Below are 17351 nucleotides of genomic sequence, written 5' to 3'. Positions count from 1 at the left end.
CAAGGGCAATACACCCAAAGACTGTCCGATTACCTTGAGAGGGAAGGAGTGCAGTGATGCATTGTGGGTCCCAGCGGTACAGCGGAAACGCAGCTGCTGCTCATGGGAAGGCTCTGCTCCTTCCTGCCCCACATGGCTGCCCCCTGCCCCTGCCCCCTCACTCCGCTGGTAGGCCGTGCAGCTCAGGCCCGTGTAGTGGGAAGGTTTGATCAGGTAGGCCTCCATGGCAATGTTCCGGGAGCTCTTGAGAAACAAAGAGAAGACGAATCAGAGGGAGGGAAAGCATACAGGACTCTCACTGTTCCTGTGTTTTTTTTTGTTTTCCGGGAGTGATAAGGCAAGGAGCTGGGTGGTACTGGGGTACGAAGCTGATGGCTGGGCCTTACCATGGAGAGGTCCTGGGCGTTGCCATGCAGCTGCCACCTGGCGATGCTCTCCAGTGACTGGACAATGGAGCTGCAGGCACTCTCTTCCCGCTGAGCCCTGGACAGGATCTGCTCGTCCACCTGCATCAGATTGCTTCCCATCTCCACCAGGACCTCTGACAGCTGACAGACCAACACAGATGCAAAATCAGACCCAGGGGTGCTCTCAGCCACAGAGAGTGAGGGGTATAAAAATACAGCATAAGAAGCAACCTCCTATCATCTGTACATGTTCTTACATTCTCGTGGGATCTCTTGTTTTAGATCACGTCTCTTTGCAGGAAAAGTTCACGGCCCCATGCCTACTGCTCAGGACAGTGCAGTCTCTGAAGCCCCTGGGCTCTCTCACCTCTCTGATCTGCCCGACGTACTCCATGAATTTCTCCATCATCTGGGCAACGTACAGCACATCCACTGTGTCAGTGAAACCAGAGGCCTCCGCAGTGTATGTACGCAGCTGGTGTGCCAGTGTCAGGGCATTAGAGGCATTGATGGGCATCTGGAGACCAGAGGTATAGGAGAGGTTATCTTTTGTTAACGTCATACCCACAACAAAGAGTGGTGGTTAATAGGACAATCAAAAACAGTTTTATACATCGACTAAAACACTGAAAATGCACACTAGTTACAGCAGTGTATAAGCAATCTATGTGGCATTACACATAACAAGCAAGGGTGTAAAACATACTGATTTATAATTTTTATATTATAGTTAAAAAATGTGAATGATAACATTCATATCTTCTGTGTAGTTTTTTGGCACCATGAGTCCCAAAAACAAGGTTGAAACAAAAAGGGCAGTTTATTTGCCAGGAAAACTCACAAAAGGACCCAGATTTTTGCAAACAAACAGTGAAATGGAGAATAGAGTCACAGTGCAGAGACGGTGCAAATCAAACAACAAAATACAACATATTCACTTGACCTGCACCTGAAACATTCAGCACAAGGCTTAAGAAATACACTGGCTCTCCAAACTAATTCCTCTCAGAAAAAGTACTTCACCAACTCTCTCACAATAGCCTCCAGACCACTCCAAATACTCCCAACCCCTAACACAGGGCACAGACTCAACAGCACTCGTCCGTTTTGTTCAGGCCTAGACATTTACACAATCTGACATTGCTATTTAACCCGGAAAGCACAGGGGGTCTATAATTCTGACCACACAAAGACAAACAACTTTCCAAAAAAACACTCTATGATTATTAATAGCTTAGCTAATAACATGCTGTTTGCTGTTTGCCTGTGATGGATGTCTGAACTTGAGTGTTACCACAACGCCTGGGTTTCTGTTTCTTCAGGTACTGACCAGGACAAAGGTATGGAGGACCCGGGTAATGTCGTTTTTGTACAGGCACTGTGAGTAGTCGCCTTCTTCCCAGCGCCCCAGTCGGTTGCAGTGCCGGGAGGCCCTCTTCTGCTCAACGCCCCCATTGATGGTGATGGCTGGGTAGGGGTACTGCAGGCAGTATTGATAGGACGTGATGCCAGCAAGTGTCTTTGGCCATCTGGGAAATTAATACAATATAATATACATCAGGTATTCTCCTAATAACCTTAATATCGTGGTTACTTATTCACTGTTAATATCCTATTACATTTATACTCTGTCATATTCTATTGCACTGCCTGATGTATTTGGCACTACAGTACGTAAGCCAATGCATTTGTATAGTATTAACTTCCAGATTTCCTGTGACTTTCAATTTTCTGCTTGCAAACATTGATGCTCATACCCTTAAAGGAATGCACTGCTCAGATGAATACACAATGCTACTAATGATAAGAACAATATTAATAATTAGAGAAATTCATTGCAAAGGAACAAGTAGAGAATAATTCCACGTAGTAAAGTAGTAGGAAAGAGTAAAACACACAACACACAGTTTCAGATGGGGAACCTTCTTCAGGCGCGTGGCTCTTGTGATGACTAATGTTTGTGTGTGGATTCCCTGACAGCTGAAAGACTGTGTGTTACGCTCTGTCTTTCCAGTGTGGAATTATCGATCATTTGCAACTGGCCCGCAGTTTCCTGCTCCGGCCTCCTGAAACCCAGACTTCCCTCTGTGCTCTTGAGTTGTCTGTCTTACTTGAATTCTCCCCGATTGTTGGTGACTTTCTCCTCCAGGCAGAAGGAGGCGCCGTTCTCCAGCACCACGATCTCCACGCTGCGAGAGGCGTTGCCGCGGCCCGTGGACACCACACACTCCCACTCTCCGCTGGCTTCCACGTGTATGTTCCACAGGATGAGCTCGCTGCCGGGGAGTCCACACGCCACCCTCAGTCATCACAGCAGCAATTAAGACTTTCAAGAGTTTTTCACTGACTAATGCCGAGGTAGCTCCGAGAATTCTCATTACGTAATGCTAAAATCATTTCCTGTGTAGCCATAATGACACTGTATCCCAACACACCCTCTTTTGATTTTTAATTGTAGCGAGCGCCATTAGTCGCTGTAATGAGGAAACTATCATCAACACAGACCATAGTCGCATTATTTATTATCATTGATAAACGTCATGTTAACATCGTGTCATCGTGTTTATGGCCCAATCTCATTGGTTACTGAGTAATCTTGAGAATAATTACAGGCATGGAAGCTTTCCCAAAAAAGGAAATTCACAAATGTATTCAATCACTTCCCGATTACATATTGTAATCCATGAAAACAAAAATGCTTCTGTTCTTTAAGGTTAGGATTAATTCCTTTGAAGATCCCCGAGTGGTCTGTTTAGAATGCAGTACTGACAAAGCACAGATAGCCTGAGCTGGCCAGGATGCGTTTAGCTGCTGTGTGGCAGTGATGTCCTGTAGCTTGTCGTAAATCTGTGAATCTGTGCACTTGTAGTGTTCCTCCCTGCAGGGAGAGCAGCATTGCTCTTTCTCTCGGTACTCACTCTCATGCAGGGGATGTGGGTTTTGAAGTCTGAAAAGGGTGGGCAGCTAAATAAGGGTGCATTTCAGAAAAAAAGATTATTCTCCTGTGCAGGTATTACTAAGTCTAACTAAGCTGGCATACTTAATAATTGGCCATTCCAGATGGGTGTAGGGCAGTGTTAAGGGAAAAAAAAACTGATTTTTTTAAAATTAGAAATTAAAAAAGACAGTTCCCCGAGGATTGGATTATGTCGCCCCTATTTTAAACAGAAATATCGGCAAGGACTCCCCCAAGCACCATAATAAGACCCCAAATTGAAAAACAATTGGAATGCCCCAAGAAAGAGATGAAAAAGATGAAGGGAAGATGAGCTCTGGGCTCAGGGTGTAGGGGTGGACTGCGAATACCTAGTGATGAGGGTGCAGTCATGCAGTATGCTGTCCTCCAACTGGATGCCTTCCTCAGGGGTGGAGGTCACAGGCTGGCCGTTGTGGCGCCAGTGCAGGGAGGTGGTTCTGTCCAGCAGGGCGGCGGTACACTGAAAGGGCAGTCTGTCCCCCTTGAATACCACCTGACGCAGGGAGGGCAGGAGAGAGAGCGTGTGTAGCTCCAGGGGACCATCTGAAAGAGAGAAAACATGGTAAAGGTCATTAACAGCCCGTTTTGATGGTTGTTAACTCACTGATCCAAGAACATGGATCCAGCTGTAGTCAGCTTTCATGGCAGGCAAAGGACACTGGGTTTTAAATTGTCATTGCTTACAGAACATGTCTTCTCTGTCCAGTCAGAAATATACTTATACATGATTTTCCATTTGATCTTCTGTCCCTAATGTTTTGTTCTCTGTTAAGTAGTTGTTTTTGAAGCAGATGTTGCTAAAATGTTTTGGAGTTCAGAGGAATATCATCTGTATTGAAGTAAAGGAGGACATTTTTTAAAAAACACTGATCTAGAAGAGGCTACTTATGAAAAAGCCTGAGTGTTTATGTTGATACATCATCGACATCTTCTGAAGGTAAGCAATTAAAAGGCTGACGTGAAGTGTAGAATCTAAATCATACATCAAAGTCAGGTTAAATATTATGTACAGTTATGCTCACCATTTACAAACAAGATATGGCTGCTCTGGAATCAGTCCAGAGAAGAGCAACCAGATGTCCAGCCAGCAACCATATCACTCTGCAACTCACAACTGGCAGCCCACTGAGGCCCAGCAGGTGTGAGCCTGGTCAGTACTTGGATGGGAGACCTCCTGGGAAAAGCTTGCTGCTGGAAGAGGTCTTAGTGCCCTCATGAGGTCCTCATGCCCCATTACATTGACTGGGACACCATACTGTTAAAAGGTGCTGTCCTTCCGGTAGACGTAAAAACCGAGGTCCTGACTCTCTGTGGTCATTAAAAATCCCAGGGCGTTTCTCGAAAAGAGTAGGGGTGTAACTGTCCTGGCCAAATTTCCCATTGTCCCTTATCAATCATGGCCTCCTAATAATCCCCATCTATGAATTGGCTTCATTACTCTGCTCTCCTCCCCACTAATAGCTAGTGTGTGGTGAGCATTCTGGTGCACTATGGCTGCTGTCGCATCATCCAGGTGGGGCTGCACATTGGTGGTGGTGGAGAGGATCCCCATTACCTGTAAAGCGCTTTGAGTGGAGTGTCCAGAAAAGCACTATATAAGTTTAAGCAATTATTATTATTATTATATATTCTAGGGCTTAAAAGAAGGTCCTATATTGACAGGCTGAAAGAACTGAACCTTTTTAGTCTTGAACAGAGAAGAAGAGGGGTCAGAATACAAGTGTTCAAAATCCCAAAAAGCATCGATAGAGTCAAAGCAGTGGATATCTTAAAAATAAACAGTGAAACGTCTTTTAAGAAAAAGCTGGATAACATTCTTGAATTAATTAGCTGCTTACTGCAAAACAGGCTAGATGGGCCAAATGGCCTCCTCTCGTTTGTATTCGTTCTTATGTTCTTACAAGGGACAGGGGACAAGGGGAAACCAAGGGCCAAGAAAGAGCTGTTTATCTTCTCTGTGAGTTTCCTTACTTGGCCTAATATTTGCTAAATTTGTTTTTGGCAAAGTTAGGTTTGTCTGGTCAGGAGACCAATGTGAACATTGAATTCATGAGATTAGAAATTGAAGTAAAGAGTGAAAATGTGGGAGAAAAGGACCGTTGGGAGACAGAAAGCAGGGGACAGGGAGTGATGAAAGTGAGAAAGACGAAGAGAAACAGGTAACCCAGAAGTTAATTACATGAGGCCTTTGCATTGTTTTCACAAGGATCATTCAAGAAAGCAGTAATAATAAACCACTCATTTGCTCTCCAATTTAGGCCCATCGGACTCACCGCAGGTGAGCTGATTTTCCCGAAGGCCGCGCAGTGGCCTGCCCCGGAGGCTGCTGGGATAGGAGCAGAGCGTCTCCTCTGACAGACGGGCGGAACTGGACCGAAAGTACCCTGGCACCCAGCGCAGATTGCAGTCACAGAACAGGAAGTCAGTGTCAAAGCTCCTGAAAGGTGGCAAAAAAATCTTCAAGCATTTTAGGCGCAGTAAGGACAGCATGTTCCTGTTCTTTGTACTTGACTTAAAGCTGTCTTTAGCATTGTTTCTTGTTTTTTAATTAAGATCATTGATACCTCCAAGGCAGCAAAATGAGATCAACTGTTTTCTTAGCTGGAGGTTTATTAAAACAGCGAGCAAAAGTCACACATAGATATATCGGCATTGTTTGTAAGGACATGCATTGAATTTGTTCACTTTAGTGGAACACGGCAAAGCAAAAATCAATACATGTACAGTATGACCACATACACACAGATATTCCCAAGGAGCTGAAAAGTAATAAGAAACAGACTGATCAAATTATTACTGAGCTAAAATGAGGCAGATAAAATCCCTGTGCTGGTGTTGACAGTGCTGGACACAGATGACCGAGTTTCAGGTACTTACACCAGCTTGAGTGAAGGCAGCTCCTGGAAGATCTTCTGCTCCAGAGAAGAGAAGATGTTGCCTGACAGATTCCTGTGAGACACACAAGCATGCACACGCACTGAATTGAGCATCTCCTATTATAAAGACCATTGTTTATCACTCACCATGACATAGGATGTACATAGCTGCAGGTTCTTTTTAGAAACAGAGGGGCAGACATCGCTTTCTGGTGTCATTCTTTACTGATGACCATTCTTGGTGACACTCCAGCATGATTTTCCCTGAGCTTTAACACCCTTGCCTCTCTTAGCAATTCCAAGCTTTATTCCCATTATAACCCATTTTACTCTGCTTCTGCTGTTTCTCTTTACTGTTTTATTATGTAAATCTACAGTACTTGTTCTCTACTCGATCTACAAAACATCATTAGCACTTCTCCATCTGTACTTTACCATGGCTAATTTGTGTATTTGTCATGCTTATCAATAGCAACGCTATCATTCCCTAGGGTGTCCCATTACTTCTCCTTGCTGTTTTTTTACATGCTCCTATGCACTGCATGTTTGTGTCTGCTGTCTTCTGAGACTCAGTGTGTTTCTCCAATGCACACAGAGAAATGTGCCACAGTCAACAAAACAAAGTGGAGGTATGCATCTCCAACCAAGGTATGGGCCTGCTTAATGTCATCATGTGTTCTGTGAATAATTAAGAGTGCATTTAAAAGTTACCTACAATAAATTGTGTTTTACCATGCATTTGTGTGCTTTCCTATGCTTGTACCATTCATTCATCATACTATGCATGTTCATCTATATCTCTTCTGAGTTTTGGAGAACCTAAGTTCTCTATTAATTTTTGGATTGATGCTGTAGTCTTCTCTGAGGCTGAGTTACTGATAATGATGTTTAGATTCTGGGTGTTTCGTTCACCATTTACAGAGTTGTTGATGAAGTATAGGTGATTCTTCAGCTGAAGCAACAAGCCCTTGCTGTCGATTATAGGTCCAAGAGATTGATGCTACATACAGTGTTGGCAGGAAGTGTCCAACCCTGCCTTCATTCTGTTCCTAATCTCCCATTGGGAAAACCCCACTGTGGCATAGCTAGGGTGAATCAAAGTACTGCAGGAGATCTTACAGTTTGGTGAGGATGGAGAGTCCTTGGAGCATCTCTGGGGCCAGACAGCCGATCCGATTATTTGAGAGATCCCTAAAACAGAGGAAAGACTTTCCATTGTCATTTCATTCAATTTTTCAGAATTTCTCTTTTGTTTTGCTTACTGTATAATCTATTGCATGTCATTGAAATGTTCAGCATTTTTTGTGTTCGGTAATTGTGTTTAAAATTGACCTCAAGATTAATTCAATTAATTAAAAATAACAAAAAACCAATGGCAGTCACATCTTAATGTTAATGCACATTGCTACCAGCCCATAACATTTTCAAACTTGTCTTTTAGCTATCCCGAAGTCAGCAGGAAAAATGTGACTACTTTCACATGAAGTTTGAATCATGAAAGTGTGTGTAAATTGTGTATGAGTGTATGTAACACACCTGAGCATTTGTATGAGCTGTATCTGGGTCTACATATCTATTTTTGCAACCAGACGTCTGATACTCACAGCTTTCGGAGCTCAGTCAGGCCATGAAATGCTCCAGGCAAGATAGTGCTGATCAGATTGTTCTTCAGATCCCTGCAAACAGACAACAAATAATCAATTTACATCATGAGCATGACCACACATGAGAGGCATAATAAGTTAAAGTTATAAGTTATAAAAGTTTTGAATTCGTGATAAAAGAATATTCAGCATTATTCCTGTATTATATCACCTTAAAATTCTTCATTTCACGTGTTGCTTTTGTAAAAGTTTGCATTCCAGAACACAGTTTAAAATGATGTGAAGAGAAGGCACGCACACAGTTTTAGCAACTTTCAGAACTTTTAGAAATATCACTACTGAACAGCAGCAGTTTGCCTGCTGGTGCTATCTGATCTCATGTCCACTCCCAAGTGGACAACAAAGCCCAGAGAAGAAATGGAAGCCAGTAGGAAGCAGGAACAAGACAAAGCAAAAATCAGTTCACTTGTGACCTGGGCTGGGCTTGACCTGGCTGTTAAAGCTGGAAAGTTATCCAAGGTGCCAACAGGACAGACAGGCTTGGATGCCCACATCTAAAGAAGAAGGAAGTGAACACAGACTGCAAGGCTGAACTCTATTACAGTCTTTTTTTAGACAACTCTACCCATGAAAAGTTTGATTTAAGACAACCCAGCCTTGAATATGAATTTATTCAGCAGCCTTTGAAGATCTGATTTCAGATTTGCACCCTAACCCACTCTTTTCCTTCCATGTCCACCCCTCTCGATTTCTACAGAAACGCCCATGTGTTAAACTGTTCAGCTGCTCCCTTCCCACCTGCCTGACAATTAACCCCTGGAATTCCAGAAACGATTTTATAGACCAGGTGGGAATAGCAAGAATGGGGAAGGTCAACAGACAAATGTTATTGATCTGTACTGCCAAGCAACAGGAATCCAATCTGATACCCTGCAGTTAAGAGCTATTGCACGCAACAGATCTTAAACAGTGAATCACAGTAGATTTTTGTGAACAGTTCAAACAAAGTTTACTCCAACTACATTTCTCCACACTTTATTCTAGCAATATTTGAGTTCTTTTCTATTGCATCTACCTTTCGTTGCGTTTATCTCACTGCTCTTTATAAAAGAGCCTCTCAAAGTTGATTTCTAAGTAGAAGGTGGGAGGAGGTTGCATACTGAAGCTGCTTGATAAGGTCTATATAGGAAATGACACCCACAGGAAAACTTTTGATTGGCTTGAGGTGTTGAGTGGATTCAAACCTTCATCTCATATGCTGATCGCCATCTTAAACTAATCCTTATCCATGTCTCCATCCTTAATGGTATGCTACCACTTTACATCATTTCACTCGGATCTACTGATCTCTTTAAACTTTTAAAATGTCCCTCATTATCTACAGTTAGGGCGGAGCGGTGGCTCTGTGGCTAAGGATCTGTGCCTGTGACTGGAAGGTTGTGGGTTCAAATCCCGTGGCTGGCAGAGGAATCCTACTCTGTTGGGCCCCTGAGCAAGGCCCATAACCCTAACTGCTCCAGGGGCGCTGTACAATGGCAGACCCTGTGCTCTGACCCCAAGCTTCTCTCCCTGTCTGTGTCTCCATGGAGAAAAGCTGGGGTATGTGAAAAGATGAATTCCTAATGCAAGAAATTGTATAGGGCTAATAAAGAAACACATTATTATTACAGTTGTAAATTGTAAAATTGCACTGATGTCTGCTTACTACACCGAAAATATGCTGTGAGATCCCTTCTTCAGAAAAAATTGTCTACATCAAAATTGCTACCTTCACTGTAGGACCTGTCAGTAAACACACACAGCAATGGGTAGGGGTCTCTTGGTTGCTTCCCAATGGTATAGAATTTGTCCCTCTAACATAGTGGCAAGAGAAGAAAATGTGCCTGAAAAATAAGAGGGATAGTTACCGCAATTTCTACCACTCATTTCTGTTTTAAAATTGGAAAACCCATCTTTAAATCCTACTTGCGTGTGGGAACAGTTTCCTTTAAGGTGAATTAGAATACAGGGAACAGGCAGAGAATATCAACAGGTTAAGAAATATATTGCCAGGGACATGGAAATATTCAGATTAATGCCATGAATTACACATCTAAACAGTTTATTTCCTGTGGGATGTTTTCCACACACAGAAGGGCACAAGAACAAGCAAAAGAATGAATCCACCATGCATGTGTGGTCAAGACTAGTTTTTGCCTGGAACATCAATAATGCATCCCACTTTTAACTTACTTTTACATTTCCTAAATTCTTGATGTCTTGTTCTCAAGATCCTGTGAAATTATGGTGCACAATGTAAAACGTGCTTCTCTGATTTGGATCCAAGAATGGGACAAGTATTTTTAATGTAACGTCAAGTAATCAAGGTTTTACAATGCGATGACAAGGTATGAAAACGCAGACAGGCTGTGAATTCCCCTTAGAACTGGAGCTGGCCTTGGCCCTCAGGAAGAGATTTGCAAACCTGCAGAAAATGTGCCAGTGTGCCAGCGTGCTGCTCTGCAGACAACACAAGCCGCTTTTGAGGACTGAGTGGTGTTTGTCAGAGAGTCTGTAGGCTGGGGCAACGGGGGGAACATAGTCACTTCCTGTCTGGACAGTCCCAGGGCTCATTAGTACAGTGATGAAAGGCAGCGCCCTGCCTATGGCTTCCTCCCGCTGATGAGTGACCACTGGCTGAGTCCCACAGAATCACAGTTGCTCAACAGGCATGCTTCACAGGGACAGATACTCACTGTCGGCTTCAACTGCTCTGATCAGAAAAGACGAACACACACTTCAGCATGGGCCTCTTTGTGATCTTCTAACTTGGTGTCTCAGCCTGTTCTTCTTAAAATACCCTCCTAATAGCAGGGATATCCCCCACTGATGAGTGAGTGGAGATTGTACTTCTTCTAAATATAGATACCTTTCGGCACACAGCCAGTATCTCAGTGGATCAGGGAGACCAACTGCTGCTGGACTGGAAGTGTGCCTAGAGCTGAGATCTACATAGCTGTCTAGTGACTTCGGCCAGAAGAGAGCATATAGAAGGTGAGTACATCGGCCTGAAGTGCACAGGGACAAGGACATATGGAGAATAAGGAGAATATGGGATAGATTCCACTGACATATGCTTCAGGACACAAGAGTATTGCAGTAGATTCAATGACTAACTGATCATCAAGAGTATCACTGCAATATTAAAAGTGCCATGAAGAAGCAAAAGTGAAATATTGCATGAAGGCCAACATTTAAAAAAAAAACCTGGACTCTGATTTCCCACATTGGCTGCAGTAACAGTCTCCACCCAGAGGGCAGAATACACTGTACCCTGAGGACACATCCAATCCAGAAAGTGCAGATGTTGCTGCTAGCCATGCCCATTTATCAACAGGCACGTTTCCATTCCGTTTTCACAGGAAAGGAGGGTGTACTGTATACTGTGCCATCTATCGTGAGTCCTTCCAGGCACTGGCCGAAGACGAAATGAGGTACAACTGGAACAAAAATACCTGACGTTGTCTCATCTGAGGCTCTTTTTACTTTCTTTCAGAGTTGTGTTTTGCAACCCTGCTTACACAAAGTAAATGCTTTAAACCTCAATGGGGAGGGGAGGCCAGCTCCATTCCCCATGCAATAACAAGATCTGTTACTTGTATGCTACCAGTGTTTTTATATATAGTGTTTGTCCTGAGTCAGGTGGGCCCATAGCAGGAAAACTAGACGTAGACATCATTTGAGTGAAAGGAGAGCAAAAGTTCTCTTAGATGTTACTTCCTGAACACAAGTGTTTCCACACCCGAAGAAGGCTCCACAGCCGAAATGTTGTGTTTCTTTTCTTCTCTTTTCAGCACGGGATAAACCTTTACTTGTTCCTTCACAAGTGTTTAGATATTGATAACATTATGACACCTGTCCACACACGGTTCCTGACAGACAAAGTCATGAACTGTGAGGATCTGAGCACTGTGTGCTTAGCTTTATGAATATCAACAGCCCTGCACACAGATCCACTCTCTTATCACTCCCCTGGGGAATGTGGAGGGGAGAAGAGTCAACAGAGAATGAAGGAGAGAGGTTGAGAATCTGACCAAGACTATTTGTTACCAGTGTTTCAAACGTTCCCCATCATTACAATGCAATTATCTGGGACAGAGAGACAGATCTGGTAGGATTGCTGTCCCAAAGGGCTTAGATGTAGTTCATTCATGATGAGCCGAAGGGGGAAAGTCCAGTATTTCCTATTATTTTACAGTAGGTTCACAGATCTGTGGAAATATTCTTGCTGCAAATTGTGACTTCCATCAGACCTTGTAAAACCCGTGATGGATCAAACTGATATCCAAGGGGGGTTTTACTTGTTTTCATGGGCTGAAAACATTATTAAGAGCTGTGAATGGGGTGCGCTCTTATCCTCACTAAAGCCCAAGAGCAGGAGTCTGATGGAAGCTCTGCATGTTGGAGAACACTGAGCCAGTGCTTGACCGCTCATTATCGCAAGACCGGGAACCGAGAATTTCCTGTTTCACTCCATTAAAAGGGGCTTTTAAAACCATAAAGGGGCATGCCGTTTGCAGATTTTCTCCTGAGCTGCCTCACCGTATGGACCCCCACACACTCTGAATGTGAGAGGGGAGATATTTTGGGAGGGTGATTTGGGGATGATTGCGGAGGCTTGGAGGAGTTGGCACCTCTGTTCCAGTGGAGCCTGGTGGAGCCCCATTTTGGTGCTGCATGTCATTTCCTGTCTCATTGGCAGCACCGGTGTAGGGCCCCCTTTCTCTCGCTCGTTTATTTTTATGGTTTCCTCTCTTTCTCTCTTTTATTTTTTCAGTTCTGGTAGGGGGAGGGTTGTGCTGCGAGCAAAATCAGTTCTGTATAATTACCCCTTCCCACCAGCACTCGCTCACAAAGGGGGCTCTGTACAGCTTCTCCCCCTTCTTCCCCCCCAAACAGGAAACCAGGATCTGATTCTCGCTTGTTTTTCTACCCATTTCCTGCTTTCCTGCCCCAACATAGATTATTTTGTTTTTTGTCCCCTCAGATTAATTCCCTAATCCAGACTGCATCTCCTTTCTGCAACCAAGAGTCTGTGTATGTCCAGTACTGTACACTTAACAGAACATCAGTGTGCGAGCCGTGCCTCAGAAGATGTAAATATCGGAAAGTTTAAGAATGAGAGAAGGACTGTTTGGCATATTTCACACATTTTGTTGCTCAGTAAAGTGCCTGCTCAAATGTTCCAGGGGATTAGCTTCAAGAATAAATCCAGGCAGTTTAGCTCAGATAGCCATGGCTCTGGGTACAGCAGAACCTCTTTTCTTCAGTCCTCGACATAATATCTGATTGAATCATTGCGTCTTTTTTCTCACTGATAACTTGTGACTTTCTCAACGTGTACCATCAGTGCAAGTGCGGTACTTCACTTTTTAACCCGACCTCTTCTCTGTGAGACAGAAGTGGCTCAGTTAGTTTAAAGATACCTCTCCAATGTGGCACAGGCCAAGAAATACTCTCACAGCTACCCTAGGATACCACTATTACTGTACTAAGATGCCTATAGTCAAACACCACTTACTGTATGTATCAAAAGGGCATGATATTTGAAATGCTGTTTTATGCGCATATGCAGTGGCGCAATTTCAAATACTGGCATGATTAAAAACACAGAATGCCGTGCAAAATGATCTGCCATTAGACCAGTGGTCACAGTATGTTCTGATCAGCACACCAGCAGCAGTTAATTCTTATTCAAAAAACAACATTTCACAACAGTTAAATGTGGTTGACACGCAGGCTGGACTAATTCTTCTCTGAATGTTTCTGTCATTTATTTAGTTGGTTCCTGGTTGCCATGGCCTAACTCTGGGGCTCCTGCTGGCACACACTGCCAACATGGCACTGCTGGCACATCGGGGCGACGCCAGGTTTGATTGCAAAAGGCTGGCAGTGCCTGACCCACAGCCTGCTGGCGACAGACTGACTAACCGTTCTTAATTTTGGGCCTAGCCCGTGTAGCTACAGTATACTGATACCCATCTTGTGTAAACATTCCATGAGTCAGCATGTTGCTGAACCTACTCAGAATAAGGGATAATTGTTTGCTTTCATAGGCAGGTCTCAGCCAATGCTATGCATAGTTATAAAAATATACACACTGATCTCTTTCCCCCAAATACGCACAGACCAGTCAATTTTAAAGCAAACATCTTTTTTGTTTGTTTTGCTTTTGGGGCACATATATGGAAATGAAAAAAAAAAGTGCAGCACCAGTCAAAACATCAAAAACGCGTGTTCCGAAAATGTGTTCTATTACAGCCAGTAAAAACTGCTTCAGAGCTATGTGAGGGTCGTGCAACACGCAAGACATATCGACACACGCAATTCGGGGGAAGTGGCTGCTCCGAGACACGCTGTAGGTTGAGCTGTCCAAGTGCAACAACAGCAGCAAGGGAGGCAGGATGCACACGAGTGATTTGAAAAGCTCCGAGCTTTTCTCTGAGCAGGAGGAAATACCAGAGGCCATTGCTTTTCCAGCTAATTATAGTCCGTTTTTGAGTTTTCTCAAAGAGCCAAAACGCAGCATTCCTGATTGTGTTTTATTTGTGTGTTTGTGAGTAATCTTTCAGAGGTCGATTTTAAAGGGATCCGGCAAAACAGATCAAGAGCTATGCTCTCACCGAATATTCAACACCATTCTCCACACAGACAACCAAACGTTCAGTATACACCCAGACTTTGAAGTTGTACAATATTCTACAACTTGTACTTAAGAAGTGCAAGGAAGCAGAAGAAAAAATAATTTGGGGTCATTAGCATTTGTTCTGTCATGTATCAGCGACTGGGTTCCGAAATAGAAATGGAAGAAATAGAAATTGCGTTTTACCAACATATGGGCAAAGTGTGCAGAGAGAGAGAGGAGGATGGGGGTGGGGAGAGGGATTAAGAGAGAGAACAGGCGAAAGGAAACCATGAGACAGAACAAGGGAATGAGAGAGAGGGATAGAGAGTGACAAAGGAAAGAGGAGAAAAAACCGACAGAGAAAGGAGGGGAGAAGGAAGGAGAAAGAGAGTTTGGAGCTGAAGAGAACGCTCTCTTTCTCACTTGTGAGAGAGATAGTGTGCGTGTGTGCATGTGTGTACATAAGTGTGCTTGCAGTTGCACTAACCCCGTGTCACGACTGAGCCGAGCTCACAATCCAAACACTCCCCTTCCTTCAGTTTATCTCACAGACACATCTGGAGACTATCAACCCCCACCACCCCCCACACACACACACACTCACAAAGTTAACCCCTTCCTCCCCACCTTCTCAAGACACACACCTCCCCAGTCATCGCTCACTCACTCTCAGCAGAAAGTCACAATTCAGCTATCACACAAAATCATGTTTGGTTTAGGGGAAGGAAGGCTCCAGCCTGTTCACCAAGGCCTCTGAGGACTGATTTGTTTTCTTTTTCTTCTGAGGTCCCAGTAGAATCGTACAGCCAGCTCATTTCCACAGTACTATTTTGCCAGGACCTGTATAATGTGATGGAGCCGACTTAAAATAAATGAACTCAAAGAAACACTCAGGCTTGCCAAGGTAATTCCCTTACCTACACTGGAAACAATGCTGACCTTCATCAGCAAAAAAAAAAAGAGACTTACGTTTTACATTCAAGAATGTTTTTTAAAGTCTGCTGTCTGTAGTTGTTACCTTCGCTTTGCTTGCCTACTTCAACATATGTGTCCTTCTCCTCGCTGTCCTGCTGCTTCTGCTTAATTTGTTGTTATTACTTTAGTAAGGATGATAACAGGATATGTGCAGGGGAAGCAAATTAGAGCCACACAATGCCCTGAAGCACATTAGCTGAAACATTTGAGTTCCTGCATTGCCGATAAATGTGCCCAGTGTGATTCCTTATTGTTTCCTTTTCCAAAAGTTTTTGTTTTTTTTTATTGGAATGGCTTAGCTGCTTGGATAGCAATCAATGTAGCAGAGGATGGCAGGTGATCATTGGGTTTGAGTCAGACAAAGTGTCACGATCGCTACTCTCCAGCCCTTCCTCGTTTTCCCCCATTGCTTACACCTGCTCCTTTGCCCAGCCCCTCTTTAGTTCCACCTTTAAAGCCAGACGCAGGCGTTTGCCCGAGGCTTCTCATTGAATCCTGTTCCGTGAGAGCCCGGGTCCTGCCTGCATGGTTTCAGTTTCCTGTTCCTGATTCCCTGCCCCGCCGGTTCGTGTTTTTAGTTCCTTTGGATGGATTCCCTGGTTTTGGACTCTGACTCCTGTATTGGATTCCCCCTCTGGATATAGCCTTGGATTGTTCGCCTTGGATTCACTCCCCCTGGAAACCTGCACTCCTCGGACACGCCCCCCGTCTCCAGACCCTTCTCCTGCATGACTACTTTCCCTATTGTATCCTCACAATTCCAGATCGTGTCGTCCGCATAGGGCCCGGAAAGAACTGATCGTAACACAAAGCTCATTTTCTCAAATTTTGACTGGGTATCGGCTCGAATTGGGTAACACTTCTTCACACAACGAGATTCGGTGGCTCTGAAACTAACTGCCGCTCTTCATTATATTTAGAATCCTGAGTCTCCTTCAAGAAGTAGTTTGATGAGATTCATGAACCAATGTATGCTGCAAACCCACCAAAAAAGAACAAGTTGGGAGAAATAGTCTTCGTGTTGCTTGTTCTTTCTTACATTCTTAGCAGCAGAGTGACAGGCAAATCTATCAAGTCTTGCAAAGGCTTGCCCTTCTCTCTCTCATACAAACACAGGCTGTAGAAGTCTCACAGATAGTGCCATTCAAAGCCTTCACGCACACATACAGATGGACTCCACCAGCCCCAGTTACAGTACACTTCATACATCACCCCCTGCTGCTCCTTCATCACAGACCCTGTAGCCCTTCACACCCTCCAGGTCTGGCGCAGTAATTAAAGCCCCTGTACCCTCAATGTCCCGTGTCCCAGTGAGCGGTAGAGGCCGTCTGGACACGAGCCAGGCCCCACTGCTCATTATTCTCATTAGTGCGGCGCAAATCAGAGCTGGACAGGCCGCTGGGATCTGTCCGCAACTCGTTAAGGTCTCTGCTCATTAAGAGGCCAGCCTTGGCGGGGTCCTGAGCCAGGGCTGCCTGCGTTGGGATGAGAGGCCTGGAAGGGGTTAATATCTGATGGCGAAGAGAAGTCCTGGGAAGCAGTCACGCGAAACACTGCCGGAGTGCCGGAGTCACTGACTGCCGGGACACAGGGATGGGGATGAGTTACACACACACCAGGCACAGCCGCTGTAAGAGCAGGCAGTGGCCGTGAAGAGACTGCTTACTGTTCCCAGATTTACTGACTTCTTTTTATTGTCCCAGATGGGAAACATGCTTTGCAGGTAGGTAAAAGACATAACACAGTACATTTTCGTTCTATTACACTTGAATCTGGGTAGTCACCACCACCAACGCTCTGATGGAAGGAGCTCAAATTCACTGTGCAAGGGGTGGTCATGATAGGGAT

At 44.3% G+C, this 17351-nt stretch overlaps 1 protein-coding gene across 1 annotated transcript in view; it reads right to left on the bottom strand.

Annotated features, from left to right (window-relative positions):
* Positions 1–17351, bottom strand: part of adgra2 (adhesion G protein-coupled receptor A2) — a 58067-nt gene that overhangs the window by 11366 nt on the left and 29350 nt on the right. Inside the window, exons 3-12 of the mRNA XM_088909214.1 lie at positions 7865–7936; positions 7380–7451; positions 6262–6333; positions 5658–5821; positions 3714–3927; positions 2519–2683; positions 1738–1936; positions 775–924; positions 387–548; positions 34–243 (exon numbers count right to left, since the gene is read on the bottom strand). Of these exons, the coding sequence (XP_088765340.1) occupies positions 34–243; positions 387–548; positions 775–924; positions 1738–1936; positions 2519–2683; positions 3714–3927; positions 5658–5821; positions 6262–6333; positions 7380–7451; positions 7865–7936 (1480 nt within the window). The remainder of the gene's footprint in view (positions 1–33; positions 244–386; positions 549–774; positions 925–1737; positions 1937–2518; positions 2684–3713; positions 3928–5657; positions 5822–6261; positions 6334–7379; positions 7452–7864; positions 7937–17351) is intronic.

The sequence above is a fragment of the Atractosteus spatula genome, chromosome 2, assembly GCF_055471065.1.
Source record: "Atractosteus spatula isolate fAtrSpa1 chromosome 2, fAtrSpa1.hap1, whole genome shotgun sequence".
NCBI classification, from domain to species: Eukaryota; Metazoa; Chordata; class Actinopteri; order Semionotiformes; family Lepisosteidae; genus Atractosteus; species Atractosteus spatula.
Note: the sequence above shows the minus strand (reverse complement) of the source record. Positions and strands in the feature narration are given on the sequence as shown.